The 18,554-nt window shown below is 42.4% G+C and overlaps 1 protein-coding gene across 4 annotated transcripts in view; it reads left to right on the top strand.

Moving 5' to 3' along the window:
• ASB5 (ankyrin repeat and SOCS box containing 5) overlaps nucleotides 1-18,554 on the top strand; it is a 554,925-nt gene that overhangs the window by 441,239 nt on the left and 95,132 nt on the right. For all 4 annotated transcript variants that reach the window (XM_069631443.1, XM_069631444.1, XM_069631445.1 and 1 more), the window contains exons 4-5: nucleotides 7,025-7,175; nucleotides 7,299-7,433. In XM_069631443.1, coding sequence (XP_069487544.1) covers nucleotides 7,025-7,175; nucleotides 7,299-7,433 — 286 coding nt within the window. The remainder of the gene's footprint in view (nucleotides 1-7,024; nucleotides 7,176-7,298; nucleotides 7,434-18,554) is intronic.

Raw genomic sequence — 18,554 nt, 5'->3', positions numbered from 1 at the left:
AATGTGGGGTGATATGTGATGTGGTTGATTTGGGCTACAATGAAGGGTTTATGGTATGCAATGAATTTGGGAAATTTGAACCCTCCTTGGTTTTTACTCATCTGTAGTTTTTTAATGGAAATTCTCAGGGGTTTCCCCTTCCAATGAAACTTTATAGAATTTGTTGTTGAAGGGGATTGGAATCATTGAAAGAGGTAACAGTATTATTGGGTTGATCATCATTTTGATTGTTCAGTCTACCCGACAACGAGAGAAACAATGGGGAACATTTCTCTAGGTCTTCCTTTGTTTTTTAAATTGTGGAGATTTGGGCTCTGGAAATGGTTGATTCTAAGTGTGTTGTGAAATCAGTTGCCAGATATTTAATGTGGTCGTTTTTACAACAAAGTTCCAGATTGTCAAGAACCAGAGGGGCAAAGTACCGACATTCCCACCCAATCCACAGAAGCCGAATGGGAATAACCCTCTCGACTTGGTTGGCAAAGGTTCCTGATAAGATAACCACAGGTAACCACAAGGCAGCCAGTGGGGGTACGAGGGATTAGGGAGAGGTTGAGGGTGAGAAGGGGAAGTAAAGGGAAACTGGAAAGAGGGTTAGGGTAAATTAATTGGATGGGTTAGTGGAGTTTAGGGAAAAACAGTACACTGAAATTTACTCTCAGATGCGACCTGACTATACTAGTTACCGAGAACGTAACTTGCATACTCAGCGCATTCACTTAATCCAACATGAAGGCTATAAACACCTGAAGCACCTGCAAGTAACATAATACCCAGCACAAAGCAATTAGACACATGGCAGCATTAGATCAGTGAGCATAAAGGCTTATTAGCCTATACACATTAAATACGTAACATAAAGTGAAACAAACACAGAGGCTTTTCGTCTAAGCACATTAAACACATGGAATGAAAACAAACAATAGGGAGTGTCCCTTGTGATAAGGCAAACTTATGGCCTTTGACAAAGCATGAAATTAAACATAGTACACAAATGCATGTGCAGCCCACTTTGGGACTGGGCAGTTTTATGAAAACATGGTGCCCCATGCATTCAGTCCAATTACATTTGTTAACGTGCACACGTGGATACTCTTATTACAAACATTGCTAAACTGTATATTTACTTAACTGACAAGGCAGCCTCACAAGGCAGCCTGGGCACGTATGACTCCAGCTTTAAACAGCCGCATGCAGAGGAGGCTGTACCAATTTCTTTACCGACACTCCAACTCCTGTACCACAACCAGCATTACCCGGCGAAGCGGCCGGAAGTTAGTTCATACGCCACACCACTCCTTCCTGCACTGCATCCTGTGCCCTCACCGCGCCCTGTCCGTGCCATAATCCGCAATTACCAGCCACCAGCACGGATGGGAGACAGGCTTAAGAAGCATCCAGCGTTCGCATTCCTACGTGACATATGTTGCCCCCAAGTCTTCTGGGCAATGCAGTCTGCGGACCAAACAAGCTGCATCTCCATGGCTTATTAGCCTTTAAATGGTGGCTCTGGCCACAGAATACCCCAGAAGCACCCACCACATTCCTGACACAGATCATCTAGGTCATTTTTTATGCATGTAATGAAATTGATAGTTGCAGGAGTTCTGTTTTTCCTTCGTTTAGCTTGTAACCGTAACATAGCGCATCGTCTGGACTGAAGACAAAAAGAATGACGTCATCCTCATATGCAACTAATATGAATTGATGGTTTTGGATTTGGATGCCTGTAATGCTCTGATCGTTCCTAATAAATTCCAGAAGTGGCACGAGTGCCAGGACATAGAGGAGTGGTGATAGTGGGCATCCTTTGTCTTGTGCCTCTGCTTAGGAGCAACAGGGAGGAGAGTGTAATGTTAACCGAGATAGAAGCCCTTGGGGAGTGGTAAAGGCATTTGTCCAAATTAATGAAGGGTCTGCCAATGCCGTGCCAACTCAGTGCCTGGATTAGAAAGTTCCATTCCAGGCGATCGAACACCTTCTCAGCGTCCAATGCCATGATCAATTTTGATTCTAAATGAGGATTGTGGGGGGCTAATATGTCAGATAAGATTCTAGTGTTCGCATCCTTTTATGAATCATACCTGATTGTTTTTGTTTAAGTATGGTAGGACTTTTTCCAGTCCTGTTTGAAAGAATTTTGGCATAAATCTTGCAGTCGACATTAATAAGTGAGATTAGGCAGTAATTTTTTGGGTTGGTGGGGTCCTTGTCTTTCAGTAGAACAGTTATATTGGCTTCTTCAATGATCAATTTTGATTCTAAATGAGGATTGTGGGGGGCTAATATGTCAGATAAGATTCTAGTGTTCGCATCCTTTTATGAATCATACTTGATTGTTTTTGTTTAAGTATGGTAGGACTTTTTCCAGTCCTGTTTGAAAGAATTTTGGCATAAATCTTGCAGTCGACATTAATAAGTGAGATTAGGCAGTAATTTTTTGGGTTGGTGGGGTCCTTGTCTTTCAGTAGAACAGTTATATTGGCTTCTTCAAAAGTATTCCTACTGTGGGCATTGTTGCTAAAATGTTTGTATAAAGTTTGGAGCATAAGAGTAATAGAGGTCAGGGAGGTTTGGTAGAATTATATTGGGTAGCCATCTGGTCATTGAGCTTTCCCTTTCTTCACGAGTTAAGATTGCTTTCATAATTCCATTAGTTGTGATGTGAGTATTCAGTCATTTTAGGTTCATTTTCCTTCTCCTGTTTAATGGAATATTATCTAGGAATTTAACTATGTCAGCCTGTATGTTTGGAGTGTCTGGGGTGTTAGAAGAGTATAGAGAGCGGTAGAAGTCAGCAAATACTTGTGCTTGGTGAGGGTTTCCCCCTTCTTATTTTTGATTGATTAAATTTTGTTTTTTTCTCTTTTGCCTTTTAAGTATCTTGCCAATAGTTTCCCAGCCTTATTTGAGCCTCCGTTGTATTTTGCCTCAATATTATCCAACGTTATATTAGCACCTATTGTCGATTTTTGTATTAAATTTGAATTTTAGTTTGATCAGGTTCTTTATGGCTAGGTCTGAGTTGTCACATCGATATTGTCTCTCTGATTGTTTGATTTTACATAGGCTGTCTAGGAGTTCCATTTTGACTTTCTTTTTCTTGGATGAAACACTTAATTTATTTCCCCTCCAGTGTAGCTTTGAAAGCGTCTCATATCATTTCCATGCTAATGTGTTCTGTTCAGTTAATGGAGAAGAATTCCCTAGAACATTTCTCTGTTCCCTTGGTAAATCTTTGTCTTAGAGTAGTGAGATATTAAGCCTCCATTTTCTCTTATCTCTTATGGGTTGATTTTAGGTTGTTATGAGACAGGTGCATGATCAGATCGTACAATAGGGTCTATCTTAGTGACATAATGCTGTTCCTTAAAAGGCTTCCAGTTAAAAACGAATCAATTCTCGAGTAAAAATGGTGGGTGTTAGAGTAGAATGTACAGTCATGTTCTTCCGGATTCCAGAGTCTCCAGATGTCTGTCAAGGGACATTTGTTAATTATAGTGGTTAGTGATTTATGGGCCTTCCTTCTTTGAATCTTACCCGTAATTTTCTGTCCCGGATTGCGTCTAATAGGAGGTTCCAATCCCCTCCAAAAATGTCATTGCTCTCGGCATAGGGCCCAATCTTTTTGCACAATGATTTCCAGAAGCCTGGCTCGTTGCATGTTGGTGCCTATATGTTCATTATGTGATACTTTTTATTGTTGATATGTAGAGAACCAAGTACCAATCTCCCTTCAGAGTCTGTTTCTGTATATGTTATGTTTGCCTTGATTGCTGCTTTGATAAATGTGAAAACTCAATTTTTCATACCCGCAGCCTCAGAACAAAGGCAGTGTTCATAAGGATTATTATTTCTTTTGGGTTAGGTTGGTCAAATTTCACCATCGCCCACAACCTCCACAACGGTTGTGCCCTACAACATGTCTCAAGCCCCATAAATACTGAGGCCTGTTGTAGGGCACCACCACTGTGGAGGTTGCTCAGTTTGGTTTTTGACTAGTATGACATTATCTGTGGATCTGAGCCTGCCAAAATTGTGGCTGTTGAGGGATTTTATCAATTGTAATGCTACCAATGTTGTATACATGATTAAATGCCGGTGTAAGATGATTTATGTGGGGAAGACAAATTCTAAATGTAGAACACGTATCATTGAACATAGGAGCTGTCTCAAAAACCAGATCGAGACCAGCACCGTTAGTAAAACACTGCATGGACAGAGACCATACAGTCACTGATTTTCAGTGGATGGCACTATTGAAAGTGAAAGGCCCTAATCAGTTGGTGATTAATAAAAAGTTGCTACAAGCGAAAATAAAATGGTTTATATGACAAAAAGTCATGTTATGGGTCTCAATGAGCATATTGAGTGGTAACATGTGTAGGTTGCTTGAGCAATCTGCTATACAGCTTCTCCTAATTGGTGCAATATCAGTAATATGATAATTCACCTATGATGGGTCATCTCCTTGGTAGTAAGAGTTGTTTTAGTATTCAGAAACACTTTTTTGACCTTGTGATAAAATGCAGGAATACTTAGATGCTGTACAATATGACTCGTGGTACCTCTTAATAGGTGCAGTGAGTGGGGTGTTTGATCCTCGTATATATATTTATTCCCAATGTATATATTTTTCCCCGTGGATACACGCAGTTATGAGTTGTGCCACTAGGTGGTTTGGGACCTTTCTGGGCAATGATGATCGCACCAGGATAGGGTTTTGTTCGGCCGCCCGAAGTTGGGTCCAGTAGAACAAGGGGGTCTAGTGAGCTGGGTAAATACAGTAGGTTGGGGACCTTAAATTCCGATGCGATGCTCAGATGTATATGTTACACTTTCACACCAATTGGTGTACGCAATTGTAGTGGCACGATGATCAAGTGAGGCTGTTACAATCAGGTACACTGATATAAGAGTTAGTACGGGACGAGTTTCCAGTTACAGTATTGTTGCAGTTTCAGTTAATGGTTTGAGCTGGCTGGTGCAAACCTTTTGGGTAAGTGATGATAATTTGAACAGTGTCCCGTTATTGAGTAATTGTGAGCAGAAACTGTTTGAGCCTCTTGCATTGCTTTATTATATTGTGGTTATATCCTTTGCAGGTGGCCTATAATAGCAGTAAGAGCAAGCTTTTTCAACGGAGGGTGATTTGTTAATTTTTCCATTACAATCTCTGAAAATCAAGGACTAGAGAAGAGGTGATCTTATTGGCATTGCCCTGGGTGCCTGGACATTTTGTTTCAATCACATTGAAATTGTGTACGAGGTTTCACCTGGTGATGGTGTCTTTCGGTTTGGTGAGGCTGTGATCTAGATGGAACATGGTGGAGGAGGCACCTGTGATTTCTGTTTTGCACACCTTGTGGTGCAGTGGTGACTTGTGGTAATTCACATTATGGTTGGGGGTCAAGGTATACGGTCTTTAGTATTATTGAACAGTTTAGTTTTGAGTCCATATGCCCTGTTCTTTATTTTTAGAAAGAGGGCTGACTGTATGAACGTTAGATGACCTTTGAATCGACACACTGAATGTCAGCATATTTATGATGTTATAATCAACCAGAATTTACAGGTATGTTTTGCAATTGAGGTGTGACTAAGATGAACACATTAATTGTGAAAAAAATGAACCTTGCAGTTCGAAATAGTGCCTATGTGTAATTGTTTGTTATTGGGAGTTGTTTTTAGAAAGATGTTCCAGGTTTATGCAGCCCTGATTGAAACACTGTTACCTACATATGTTGAATACATGACAAGAACACAATTGAAGGACTGTGCTTCTGTCCATGAGTTACACATTTGGAGTGTTACTAATGATTGGAGGAGATATCAATTGTGTGTTATTACCCCCGAAGAATGTCAAACATTTGTTGGGAATGACAGAAACATGTTGGGTTTAGGCGTGAACTTGATCATGTTTGTGAAAATTGAAACTCAATGTTCAGGTGTATCCCTAATTTTGATTTGTTTTAAGACAGCGGTATTGGCTATTATTGGAATTATCTATTTTTTAGATTATAGGATCTCTTTTTAGATGTGTAGATAGAAGTTTTGACACTTCTAAAAGTGTATATTCAAATTGTTGTGTACATGTTTTATCAAATTGTGACATCTTGTATATATATTTTTGTAATGAAATAAACACTATTTTTAGCATATATTGTATGTTGATGTTTAAGTAGGCACTACATACCAACTTATTGCCTTTATTGTTTATAGTGCATTGGTTACCATAAAAGAAGGCATTGTCACCATACCCTTAGGATTTGGGGTTATCCGATCAAAGTAAAGAGTTCCTTGGCATCAAGCCACTCCCAAGCAGGGTATTTTCTCGGAATGTGTGAGCGTTTGGGAATTTACGTGCTAGGCGGCCATCTTGCTGGCTGCTCTCTAGCGCCCCCTAAGACTTTTTCAATATAAAACAGACATCAGACTCGTGCCCTCTGTATTTTTCTATTTATTAATTGAAAATGCACTGTAAAAAGGATATATGCAGCTGTCATGTTGCTGAGTGCTTTACATATTCATAGCACCAACATGTCAAGCACAAATAATCTTTCAAGCACAGGTGCAAAATCAAGTTGGCCTCAAAGGTTTAACATCAGATTTAATGTGCACATAGAATCAATTATTCCAGTAGATCAAACGATTTGTTTTATATTCGGTAGGAACAAAATGCAATCTAATTTTGGGTTACATTTTGTTTAGGTCAGCTAAATTTAACTTACCCTGATTTATTTTACAAACGATAATTATTTAATTGAATTTAACACTAGATTGGAGATTTTGAAGACCAGATAAAACTGTTTTGCGCTTCAGTAACGCTTGTTAAATTGACCACAATTAACTTATTTGCCTACAGTTAATGATAAGTAAGATTAGTAGAAAAAGCGTAAAACTGTGGTTACAGTTTATTCTGTGAATACAAAGTCCTTTTGTACAGTGCAGTGTGAAAGTTTAAAGCCTTGCCAGGCAAAGGGCATCAGATGCACCTTACCATGACGTATATGGTATTTTCCAGGTCAATGCTGCAACAATCGATGGGGTGACTCCATTATTTAATGCATGCTCAAGAGGCAGTGCTAGTTGTGTGGATCTCCTTTTGGAATATGGTGCCAAAACTCAGTTGGAGACATGCCAGCCTTCACCAACTCATGAAGCATCTAGTAAAGGTAAGGGAACATAAGGGCGGGCCATGGTTACTGTGAACGCTGAATAATCACATGCCATTGCATTTCAAAACGTCACATCCTTGTGCAAACGTGTACTTTTCGTGTCTCTCCCTGTATTGGCAGGTTTCAGCGATTGCTTGGAAGTCCTGATCTCCTGGGGTATTGATGTGGACCAAGACATTCCTCATTTGGGAAGTCCCCTCTACGTAGCCTGTAAATCCCAGCAGATTCACTGCATTCGGAAGTTGCTTTACGCAGGTAAAGTATCATGAAAGTGTGCCACTCTGCTGTAGAACAACACATTCCTTTCATCGTAGGACTGATTGCTCATCAGTGCAACAACACCACGTTTTTCCTATTAAAAATGCCATTGAACACGAGTCGGGAAATAGGGAGGAATAACATCAGGGGTGGGGGACGTTTTTAGTGAAAGGGGTGAAGGGCTCCTCATGGGGACACCAGTCAGTACTATTTGTAATCCGCAAGGCTGGTGCTTTTGGATCTGCTAATGTACCGAGGGTAGGACAACTACCACCCCAGCCTTTCCCATAGCCCCACCACTGGCCAACTTATTTAAGATGTTATCTTTGGGCAAAATACAATGTTAATGACATGCAGTCTTGTCAAAGCTGGTTTAGTGCATACGTGTTGGCTATTTGAGACTGATCCCGTGTAGCCGGGAAAACAATATCCAACTAACAGAAGTCACCCCTTTTCCTTATTTTACATGTATTTTAATCATACAATATAACAGTGCATTGCATTGTAGATCGGCATAAATCGTAATACTGCCACTGCATATGTGTACTGTGATGTATGTGTTCAAGCTAACACAGCAATTCACTCCGTGCAACAAGGATATCAAGATAAAAGATGGACGAGTTAGGATTGCAGTTTGGAGATGGTAATGAGAAGAGACCATAGAAATCGTGGAGAATTAAGTAACAGTGGTTTTGCAGGCTCTTAAAACATGCAACACAGACAAGTGACTATCCTTCAAGGTTATCCATCACTTACAAGTTTGTTCTTCATTGTCTTTAGTTCACTGTAGAAATTAAGGTAACATGTTTCGAGTTAGTAATGAACCTTTTTCAAATGGTCCCTTCTCCATGTTATTTCTCCTTGTTGTCTGATGTGTCTTCATGTAGCGCCCTGATGCCTGCGGGCTACCGGCGTGATAGAAATAAATAAATAAATAAATAGTTTGATCTATAACAAAACCGGTCATTGCTATTTTTCATGGCAACTTCTATAGGCCAGGTATTATATTTTTGCTGATCTCTATGACTTTAAATTCCCGAAAGCTAATGTTTATTTGTATTTAAGCTTTAAGTGGTTAACAGACCTAACTTGTTTTTTAGATAGCAGCAAGTTCTTTTAGTAAAGCAAATACCTTTTTCACATCACTCAAAAAGCCAGTGTTTTTACGCATTTTAGGGAAGATTGTTAATACAAAATATTTCAAATCGTCTCATAAAAATGTATGCACAAATGCTGAATACATTAAATAATTGACGCTTGCACAAGTTGCTCTGTGTTTGCCCTGTAGTGCATGTGACAATGGTGCACAAGCGTGTAGCACAAGTGTTGATTAGCACATACTTATGTTTATCTCCAAATCCAAAAAGAATGAAGATACCTATTTGATTCTGTTAGGAGTAAGTTCAGGGTGTTCTGTTTACTGTAAGTTTAGGTTGTTTCATTTTCATTTCCTAGTCTGTGAGAGTACTAAGTCCCCAGCTCGTGCCAGCAACTTTGCGTCTGGTGGGATATCAATGTCATGTGTCTGAGGTTCTAGGAGGGACAGTTGGACAAGGGATGGAGAATGACAGTTGCTGCGGGCTGTGCATGCAAGGGATCCTTGTGAAGATGTTAACTATGGAATAAATGTGTCATTCTTTTAAAACGGATCCCCCAAGGCTGGCTTACATCTACATCTGGTCTGGTCATGCTCAACCAAGGCGAATTTGCAAGGCTCAGTGCCCAGCACAGTAATGCTGATACATTGCATGGGTGCTGATTATGCTATTCTATTGTGTACCCCTTTCTTAGTTGCAGAAGTGGAAAACAGGAATTTCAGAGGCTCTTTAAACATGTGCTCATTTAACCAATGTGGTTTGAGGGAGGGGGATTTATGATGTCAGCAGATTTTGTCCCTCAACCCAAGTGGGTTACGTAATCTACATATCTAAGTTTTCGATGAGTTCCAATAGTTAGGGACGCAGAAAGGAGCAAGTATGCAGCTCGTATGCACCCCACCTTTCCACCCCACAACATGCAGGGAACATCTGTGAACATGAGGCATGCCTGGTATCTGCGGCTGTTTGCATGTCTGAAGGTCACAAATGGTGTATTCTAGCTTTGTACCCAGAGCTTTAAGAATGTAGTTGATAATCATTTGAGCAAATATACCTGTGCTTTACCACCTATCCAACACTCATTGAACTCTGGTAAGTTGTGACTGAACCTTTTAGCATTTTGTGTTTCTTAATATGCACAGTTTCATGTTCATAGGTTCATTTGTCGAGTTTGATTCAGACCTGAGGAGTTCCTACATGTAGAGTTAAGACTTTACTTTTGTCAACAGTAGATTTCAAATGCTCTCAAAAAACGAAAATCTAGAAAACAGTGTCATCTTAGGGCATTGATATTTCTCAGTATCTCTTTCTAAGAGGCACATTCTTGCATTAAAGGAATTTGGTATTGTTCTGATCCAAAATCAGATTACATTTTAAAATGTCTTTTTGTATCCATAACTTCCCAAAAACATTTTGTCATTTTCCACCATAGTTGGGTTTCCCCATCTAAAAGGTTCAGATTCAGCAGTTTGTCTTGCAATTGCAAGTGAATTAGAACATAATCTTCCCATTTTCTTGGTAAAGAGAGCTATAGCTGGTTGAATTTCTGCCATTGTGGGGGGCGCTCGTGAGCCCAGCCAATATAGCCGCTCCTTGTTGAGCTCCCGTAAAACCCCACATATATTCTGCGAGGCAATCCTGAAGCCAGCTGTATAGTGGAGACTTGGCCGTACGACTCGAAAGCTGGAGGACCGGTGGGCTGGCAAATCCTATATGCATGCCCGCAGGGAGTGGTGAGGCAGAGCCAAGCATGGAAGCCTAGGTATAGAGTGTGGCCTGCAGCGCCACAGAAGGAGGGGCTCACCTCCTGACTGAACAGCCTCATGGAGCCATCAAGGTCAAGTGGAAGGAGGAAAGGCGGAGCTGCTGCCTGGGACCGCCGCTTGTGTTTGGCGGGCCAGGTCCTTGATTGCACGGACTGGCTGGGACTGAGCATGGGTGTTGCGGCTGGCATGTCCCCTGCCTCCTGTGCTGCTGTCAGGTGCGCTCCAGCCCAGAACCAGCACAAGAGGAACCCCTGACCTCACCAACCAATTCTGTTGACTGCCTCCAAAAAGGGGGGGCAGCCCAGAATCAGAAAAAGGGGAGCCCGAAACTCCCCAAATAGCAGAGTGTAAACATTTTCTTTCAGATCCCCAAACTCCAACACAGAATTATGCCTAAACTATCCCTGTGTCAGAGTCAAAAATAAGGAAATTGACCACCCAGCTTGCCCAGAATGCCCATTACCTTTGCTCATTGGAGGAGAAAGAAGGTAGATTCTACGCCTCCGTCCAAGGGCAGGGGCAATGTGCAATTCTAGCACTGGTGGACACGGGATCCCAAGCCACTCTTCTGTCAAAAAGGGCCTTTGAACAGCTAAATTCACGAAGAGGGGAGAGATACCAGATCCCTCTCACCCCTCTTCCTGGACAACTCCAGAACTTCGATGGGAATGAAATTCCTGTCGAGGGGACTGCAGAGCTGGAACTAAAAATAGAGCGACACAAGATGAAGCACCCGGTCATAGTCGTGCTCCAGAGGGAACCCCCTGTCTATTAGGGATGACATCCTTCGGAGGTTGTCTCCCCTAATAGACTGTGTGAACAAGGTACTCTGGACCCACACTCACAAGCCAATCAAATTAAAACAGAGTGTCAACCATGTTAGTCTAAATGGCACATGCCACATGGTTGAACAAAAACCCGATCAAATTAAGAATACATCTCCATCCCTGATACAGTGTTACACCCCCGCGGTGGCGCTTCCGCCCCGTGCCTTGGAAGATTAGGTGTTCCGGGCAGGGATATGGGGAGACATTCAGGAATATTTCCATATTAATGCAGACTCAGTGCCTGTTTTCAGAACCGTGTGGGAAGCCTTTAAAGTCTTCATTAGGGGTTGCTGTATCTCCAGGGAAGGGGAGGTTCTTTAATCCCTGAGGGGGTCCCTCTGTAGTCTGGAAAAAGATATTAAAGACCTAGAACATAGACAGAGTTGTGGAAGTGACCTGCAGATGGAGAAACTTATCCAGTAAGAGAGTCGAGCCCTTGAGATTGCGAGCAGGGAGGATATGTATGTGGGAGACCCAGTAATGGTTACAAAATATACAGAGGGAGCTAGACCCAGCCACAAATTAATAAGACTTTTCGTGACTATCATAATTCACTATATGCGTCACAATCAAAGTTCTCCTCTGAAAAAATTAGGTCATATCTTGATCGGGTCACCCTGAGTTGGTTGGACCCAGCTAATTCAACCCTGATGAACATGCCCCCCTCGGTCAAGGAGATCTGCAGAGTCATCCTTGACCTCCCTGGCGGTAAAGCCCCTGGCCAAGATGGCATCTCTGCTGAATTATATAAGGAATATGCCAATATCCTTGCTCCTCACCTCAGCATATGTATGAAGCCTCCATGTCTCAAGGTCTTCTCCCAGAATCCAGTATGACGTCAGTGGTTACTCTCCTACTCAAACCCGATAAAGACCCTACCAACTGCACTAGCGGATAGACTCATCCCACATATGAGTGCCCCAGTCCTTCCCGACCAGGCAGGTTTTATCCGGTGTCCGGTCAAAGATTCGAATCCAAAAGGATTGAATGCCATAGGATCGAGTCAATTTGACCTAAAACAAAAGGGTCACATTTTTTTTTATATATATATTTTTTTTTTGGCTTTTCGTTTTGGAAAAAAAGGGGGGTTTTACCACAAAAAAAGAGGGTTCGGGGGGGACCCCCCAAAAAAAATGTTAAAAAAAAAAAAAAAAAACGGACCCTTTTGTTTTAGGTCCTTTTGATTTGACCCTTTTATCATTCGATCCTTTGCATTCAAATCTTTGACCTATAACCGTTTTATCCCAGGTAGATTCACACAAAATAACCTAAGGCGGTTGTTCTCACTTATGCACAACATTAATGACGAGGTACCCATGGTAATGTTGGCTCTAGATGCAGAAAAGGCCTTCGACTCTGTCGAGTGGCTCTTTCTATTTGAAATCCTCAGCAGAACCGGTCTGGGTCTCTAATAGATACGATGGATTTGTCTGCTTTACTCAGCCCCTCGGGCTGCAATACTGTCAAATTAGCTGGTCTCAGATAGCATGTATCCAACTAGAGGTACACGATAGGGATGCCCATTCTCTCGCATCCTTTTTGCACTAACAGTCGAACCTCTGGCATGTGCCATTACAGAGTTCCACTCACTTAGAGGGGTGCAGATTGACTCACATAATTTAACTATTTCCGTTTATGCTGACGACATCTTGCTGTACATCAAAAACACAAATCAAAAACTGCAACCCTTTGGTACAGGAAATAGCATTGTTCAGCAGATTCACAGGGTTATGAATCAACTGTTCTAAATCAGAAATTCTCCCTATAATATCTAAAGCACTTTAGATAGACGTAAGTACTGATTTTCAGTGGTGCCCCGCGGGAATGAGATACTTAGGCATAATGGTCTCCACCTACCCATCTACACTCTTCAGGGACAAATATCTTAAAGCCCTCGAACATTTGGAGTGCAGAGTCGTTATTTGGATCCACCACCCCCTATCACAAGCAGCACGACTGGCGTTGGCCAAGATGGTCATGGTCCCCAAGCTGCTATACATCTTTAATATCGTGCCACCTGCCTGGTTCTGGAAACGCACCCGGTCACTGCTATCCAGATAAGAATGGGCTGGGGGACAAGCATGGGTCGAACTCGATACACTGACTTTACCATCTGCAGCTGGAAGGCTGGATTACCCTGATCTCTATTGTTACTATCGAGCCTCCCAGATACAATACGCTATATGGTGGTGCCATCCCTCGGCGGATCTACCACACATTAAACTTGCGAAAGCTACCGCCCGACCTCAGGACTTAAGGGGCATGCTTTGGAGAACCCCTAGGCGCACCCAGAGGGGCAAGCTTCAACCTATAGATGTGACCCGCTGGGCATGGGATCAGACCACCCCTGGTATCAATAAGGACAGACGATTTCCTGATGATTTTGCTCTTTATGCGGTCCATAGGATCCCACTCACACATGAGAAGATCTTCAGAACACAAATGGAAAAATTGGGGGTACATTCCCTGGGGTATTTAGAACAGTATGGCGAGTTTATTCCATGGGAGGAATTTAAGGGACGTGGCCAGGACACCTGTCACCCTGTTTTCATACTATAGATCACGAGAAACCCTCCTTGGCATCTGGGCAGAGTTCCCCAGGGCACCCCACCCTCACCCCTGGCCCAATTTGTAACCAACCCCCCTAAATTGAAAGGTGTGCTCTCAGCATTATATAAACTCATCAAATCCATGCAACCAACCACCCCAGAATTGTTCAGGGCGATGTGGGACAAAGACCTGGATGCACCCCCATCGGAGGCCCAGTGGCAGGTGATCTGTGGGATGACCCGGAAGATATCCATAAACTATAGATTCTACTTGACACATTTCCACATGGTATATAAGGCGCTAAATAAATGCAAAATAACATAACATAACATGTATACATCAGTCTTATTATGCCCCTGCTCGATCTTCACAAATACTATCCAGAGAGAACATCGGCCTGCCCTCAATGTCATTTTGACCCATCTGACTATATGCACATGTTGTGGGAAAGTCGTCATATGCAATCATTTTGGTAGGGAGTGTGTGGTGCCATGAGCATGATTATCCCAGACTGTCCGTGCAACTCCCCGATGGCGTGGTTGCTAGCCTTCTTTGACATCCCTGGGAAGGCAAAACGGAAACTCCTTGCTATGGCTTCGGTGGTGGCATAGCTAAAACATGGAAAAGGACAAGACCATCATCGGTGCAGGAGTGGACCCACATGCTAAACATCTGTGAATGCCGAGAATCTTCATATAGGAGCTTGTTCCCTCATGGAACCCGATTTTTGGACTATTGTGCCCTGTTTCGGACATACCTACTCAACCAGACCAAGGCTTTATCACCAGGTCCCTCCCAGGGCACACCAACATGAGTGGATAAAGACCTGTGGAGGCGATGGGTCCTGCACTGCTCATGGGAACAGTTCAGCAGTGAGGCCCCACCCCAATGTTACTCAATCTACACTGGACCCTTCTGGCACAATGTCATACGTATTTATTCTCTTATACACTTACTCAGCATGAATATATTTAACCACTGTAGATGTACACACACCAGTTGAGAAGTTAGGGGAGGGTGGGGCGGGGGTGTAATGGTTGTTAATGTAATACGTTTCTATGGCAAACTTGAACAAAAACTGATTTCAAACAAAAAATTCAGGTGATAGTTATACTCAGGAGGTTGGCGGCGAGAGTTACCATCTGAGAGAAGGGATGGAAGAGGTGAGTGAGGAAGAGAACCAATAACATCTGGGGATGAGGACACAGAAAAACCAGAGGTGGGTATAGAGTTGCAAGACCTGGGGAGGTTGAAGGAGAACAAACATCCCTACAAGCTGGCAAAACCAAGGAGGTTCTGGCAGACAAGTCCAGTCCAGGTCCGACTTCAGAGATGAGAGGAATTACAAGACTGTACAACCTCACCAAGGGACAGGGAGGCTACACCCAGGGCTCCAGATAAGACGAGTAGCAGGCCTTTTTACACATGAAGATCTTGTAAATATGCCAGCTTTATTATTTTCCTGGATACATTTACACACAGGTTTAGAGCAGAGGGCAGTGCAAAGGTCAGGTTACTTGATAGAAACCAGAAGGCTTCTTGTGATTTTTATGTACATGGATGTAATTGCAAGCCACCTCTGAAACAGAATGTATTTCTCTGAAGCCTTTCAAAAAAATAAACTACACACTGATAAAAGGAATGGTTTCTTTCCATTCAGCTTCAGAAGCACTGTGCATGTTTCCTAGAATTTTAGGATTGTATAATTAATAAGATGGAAAACTAAGTTGCAATTGAGAATTCCTTTTTTTTTTAACAAGTTATGCTTTTTTCCAGTGAAAGCAAACCAGTATTGCACAATTGTATTTTTCAGAGTTCCGGTGCTGTATGCATAATCATGCAGAGGCAGATCATTTTTACACTTCTAATTTAATTTACAGTCTAATTATAAAAACAGTGTGTAAAATGATGACTATGCACAGTCTAGTTTACATCCATTCAACCTTGCAGTCAATGGGGTACATTACTATAAATGGTCACTGGCAGCAGAGTCTTTGCTCAAGGTTGAGTGATTGTCATTACACTTATCACAGGTGTTCTAGCCTCTCAAATCTTCAGGACTACAATTAAAACATCCAAAACCTGACTCTTAAGGAAGTGCAAGTGCTGTTCAAAAACAAACAAATGAAAGTTACATTGGTAAATGAAATAGAAACTCAGCAAAACCTGTCTCTGTGATAATCCAGATAGGTATTTAACTTTATGTAGCGCTTCATAAATGGTTTGTCATACATCTAGGTACTGTGATCATTATACCTCAGTCGATACTCAGTTAACCAACCTCTGAAGGATGTTAGCCAATAAGATATCTCAGCCGGGTGAGCACTCGTTGCTGCAATCTCTGCGTGACCTCTGGGTTGCGGGTTCGAATCCCGGCAAGTCCAACTCAGCCTTTCATCCTTTCGAGGTTGACAAAGGAGTACCGACTTTGGTTTGGTGGTAATTATGATAAATATGTTCTATGTACAGTGCTTTGCCAAAAGAGCTATATAAACAACCATTTGACCACTAGATTAGATATAGAATTTAGCATGGAGTCCTTGCCTCTCTGCACTGTTGTATAATAACATTGGCATACCATTAGGTAGTAATTACTCCAGGAAATCAGGACTTTCATTAAATATCAAAAGACAATTCTGCTATCGAATCTCAAAACACACAATTGAAACTCATGTATGCTTTACTATATAATTGGCTAGGTTTTTGTGATTTCAACATTTAACTATATACAGGAGAGATCAAATGGCTAGAAATAATGAAAGGTGTATTCTGTCACAATGCGGAAAGCCACCGCATAGTAAAGATTTCCATACAGTTTTTTCACACGTCGGATGGATGTTGCATATATTTTTCTCTTGCGAAGGAGAAAAGTCATTTTTACTCTCTTAAAATCACATTTACTCTCAAAGTTTAAAAATGGAGAGTAAATACTCCCACCTCAAAATCTTATCTGGAGCACTGGCTACACCATTGGTAACAAGAAGGGTAAAATCCCAGGGGTTAGGACCCTAGAGCAAGGAGGTGGTAAAGTGGCAGAGCAACATACAAACCATCCCCTAAAACCCTGAGAGAGTGGGCCAGTTAGGGTAAGGACCCACCTCTGCCTCAGACTCCTAAAAGAGAATTTTTGACTTTGCGAACCCCATGACAGGAAGCTCTCATGAGGGCCCTAACTATGGACTCTGAAGAAGAGGGTTAGGAAACCCAAAAAACCCACACCCTGAACAAATTATCACAGTGTTCCACTCAATGCTCGACTAGGGCCAGGGTGAACCCAATCCAAGTACTTTGTAACTTTGCAAACCACATTTCTTTACGCATTATTCAAATTTACTGCATTCTTGTGTCAGGTTCTTTGTACTTCCCACGTGTGGCTACCCAAGACATACCATGAATGCAATCCCCTACTTTATAGTACACTTCAAGTTTGAGTTAAAATCAGTGTTTCATAGTACTCTTTGCTCCTTGTCAAATATAAATCAATTTTCTTCGGTGAGAATATGGAGTCTGTCAAACTGCTATAAACCATTTGCATTTCCCATCTGTGAAAGGTACAGTGAGCAAAAAGCGTGTGCTGCAAACTCTTATCTCAGAACAGGTTATCATGCCATGTCCTTTCTGGAGTGGATTGGCTGCTACCTTTTTTGAAATATTTGCAAGGAACTTGGGGTTGGTCACCCTGAGTTACCTGGGGGCAGCCAGACGTGGACTCCCTGCTCACTGTGCTCAAAGAGGCACAGCTTCACCTCACTGATGAGGCCCAACAAAGCTGAAACACGTTTATAGGGTTGCTGTTGGGGCTCTTGTTTAGAGAGGAATTTCCATAGCATTTCGGTGCTGGACTGCCCATGTTTGTGGGACAAAGAATGATATGCAAATTGATATTTCCCATCTGTGAAAGGTACAATGAGCAAAAAGTGTGTGCTGCAAACTCTCATCTCAGAACAGGTTATCATGCCGTGTTCTTTCTGGGGAGGAGCGCCTGAAACCTTTTTTGAAATATTTGCAAGGAACTTGGGGTTGGTCACCCTGAGTTACCTGGGGGCTACCAGACGTGGACTCCCTGCTCACTGTGCTCAGAGAGGCCCAGCTTCACCTCACTGATGAGGCCCAACAAGGCTGAAACACATGTATGGGGTTGCTGTTGGTACTCTTGTTCAGAGAGGAATCGCCATAGCATTTCGGTGCTGGACTGCCCATGTGGCCGGGACAAAGACTGATATGCAAATGGATATTCCCATTTGTGAAAGGTACAGTGAGCAAAAAGCGTGTGCTGCAAACTCTCTTGTCAGAACAGGTTATCATGCCATGTCCTTTCTGGAGAGGAGCGCCTGCTACCTTTTTTGAATTATTTGCAAGGAACTTGGGGTTGGTCACCCTGAGTTACCTGAGGGCAACCAGGCGTGGACTCCCTGCTTACTGTGCTGCGAGAGGCACAGCTTCACCTCACTGATGAGGCCCAACAAGGCTGAAACACGTGTATGGGGTTGCTGTTGGTACTCTTGTTCTGAGAGGAATTGCCATAGCATTTTGGTGCTGGACTGCCCATGTGGGCGGGACAAAGACTGATATGCAAATGGATATTTCCCATCTGTGAAAGGTACTGTCACGTTTAGGGGTACTCTCCCATTCCCTCTCCTCACCTGATTCATCAGAGGTGTATTTGCGTCCTTCTGCAATCTTCTTTCTTCGTTCCTTTTTGGATTCCTTTACCTTCTTCTCTTTCCTCTCGTGTAAATAGGGACGAGCTCCCTCGGAGGCCACCTTGTCCTGTTAGTGCGCAGAGTCAAGACGCCCCCCAAGGAGCAAGCTCCCAAAATCTTTCCGGGGAAAAATCCTTGCAATGGCAGAACAAACCCTTATATGATGGAGTATCCT

The sequence above is a fragment of the Ambystoma mexicanum genome, chromosome 6q (assembly GCF_040938575.1).
Source record: "Ambystoma mexicanum isolate Mex_15411 chromosome 6q, UKY_AmexF1_1, whole genome shotgun sequence".
NCBI lineage: Eukaryota > Metazoa > Chordata > Amphibia > Caudata > Ambystomatidae > Ambystoma > Ambystoma mexicanum.
This window is presented reverse-complemented; position numbering and strand designations above follow the sequence as displayed.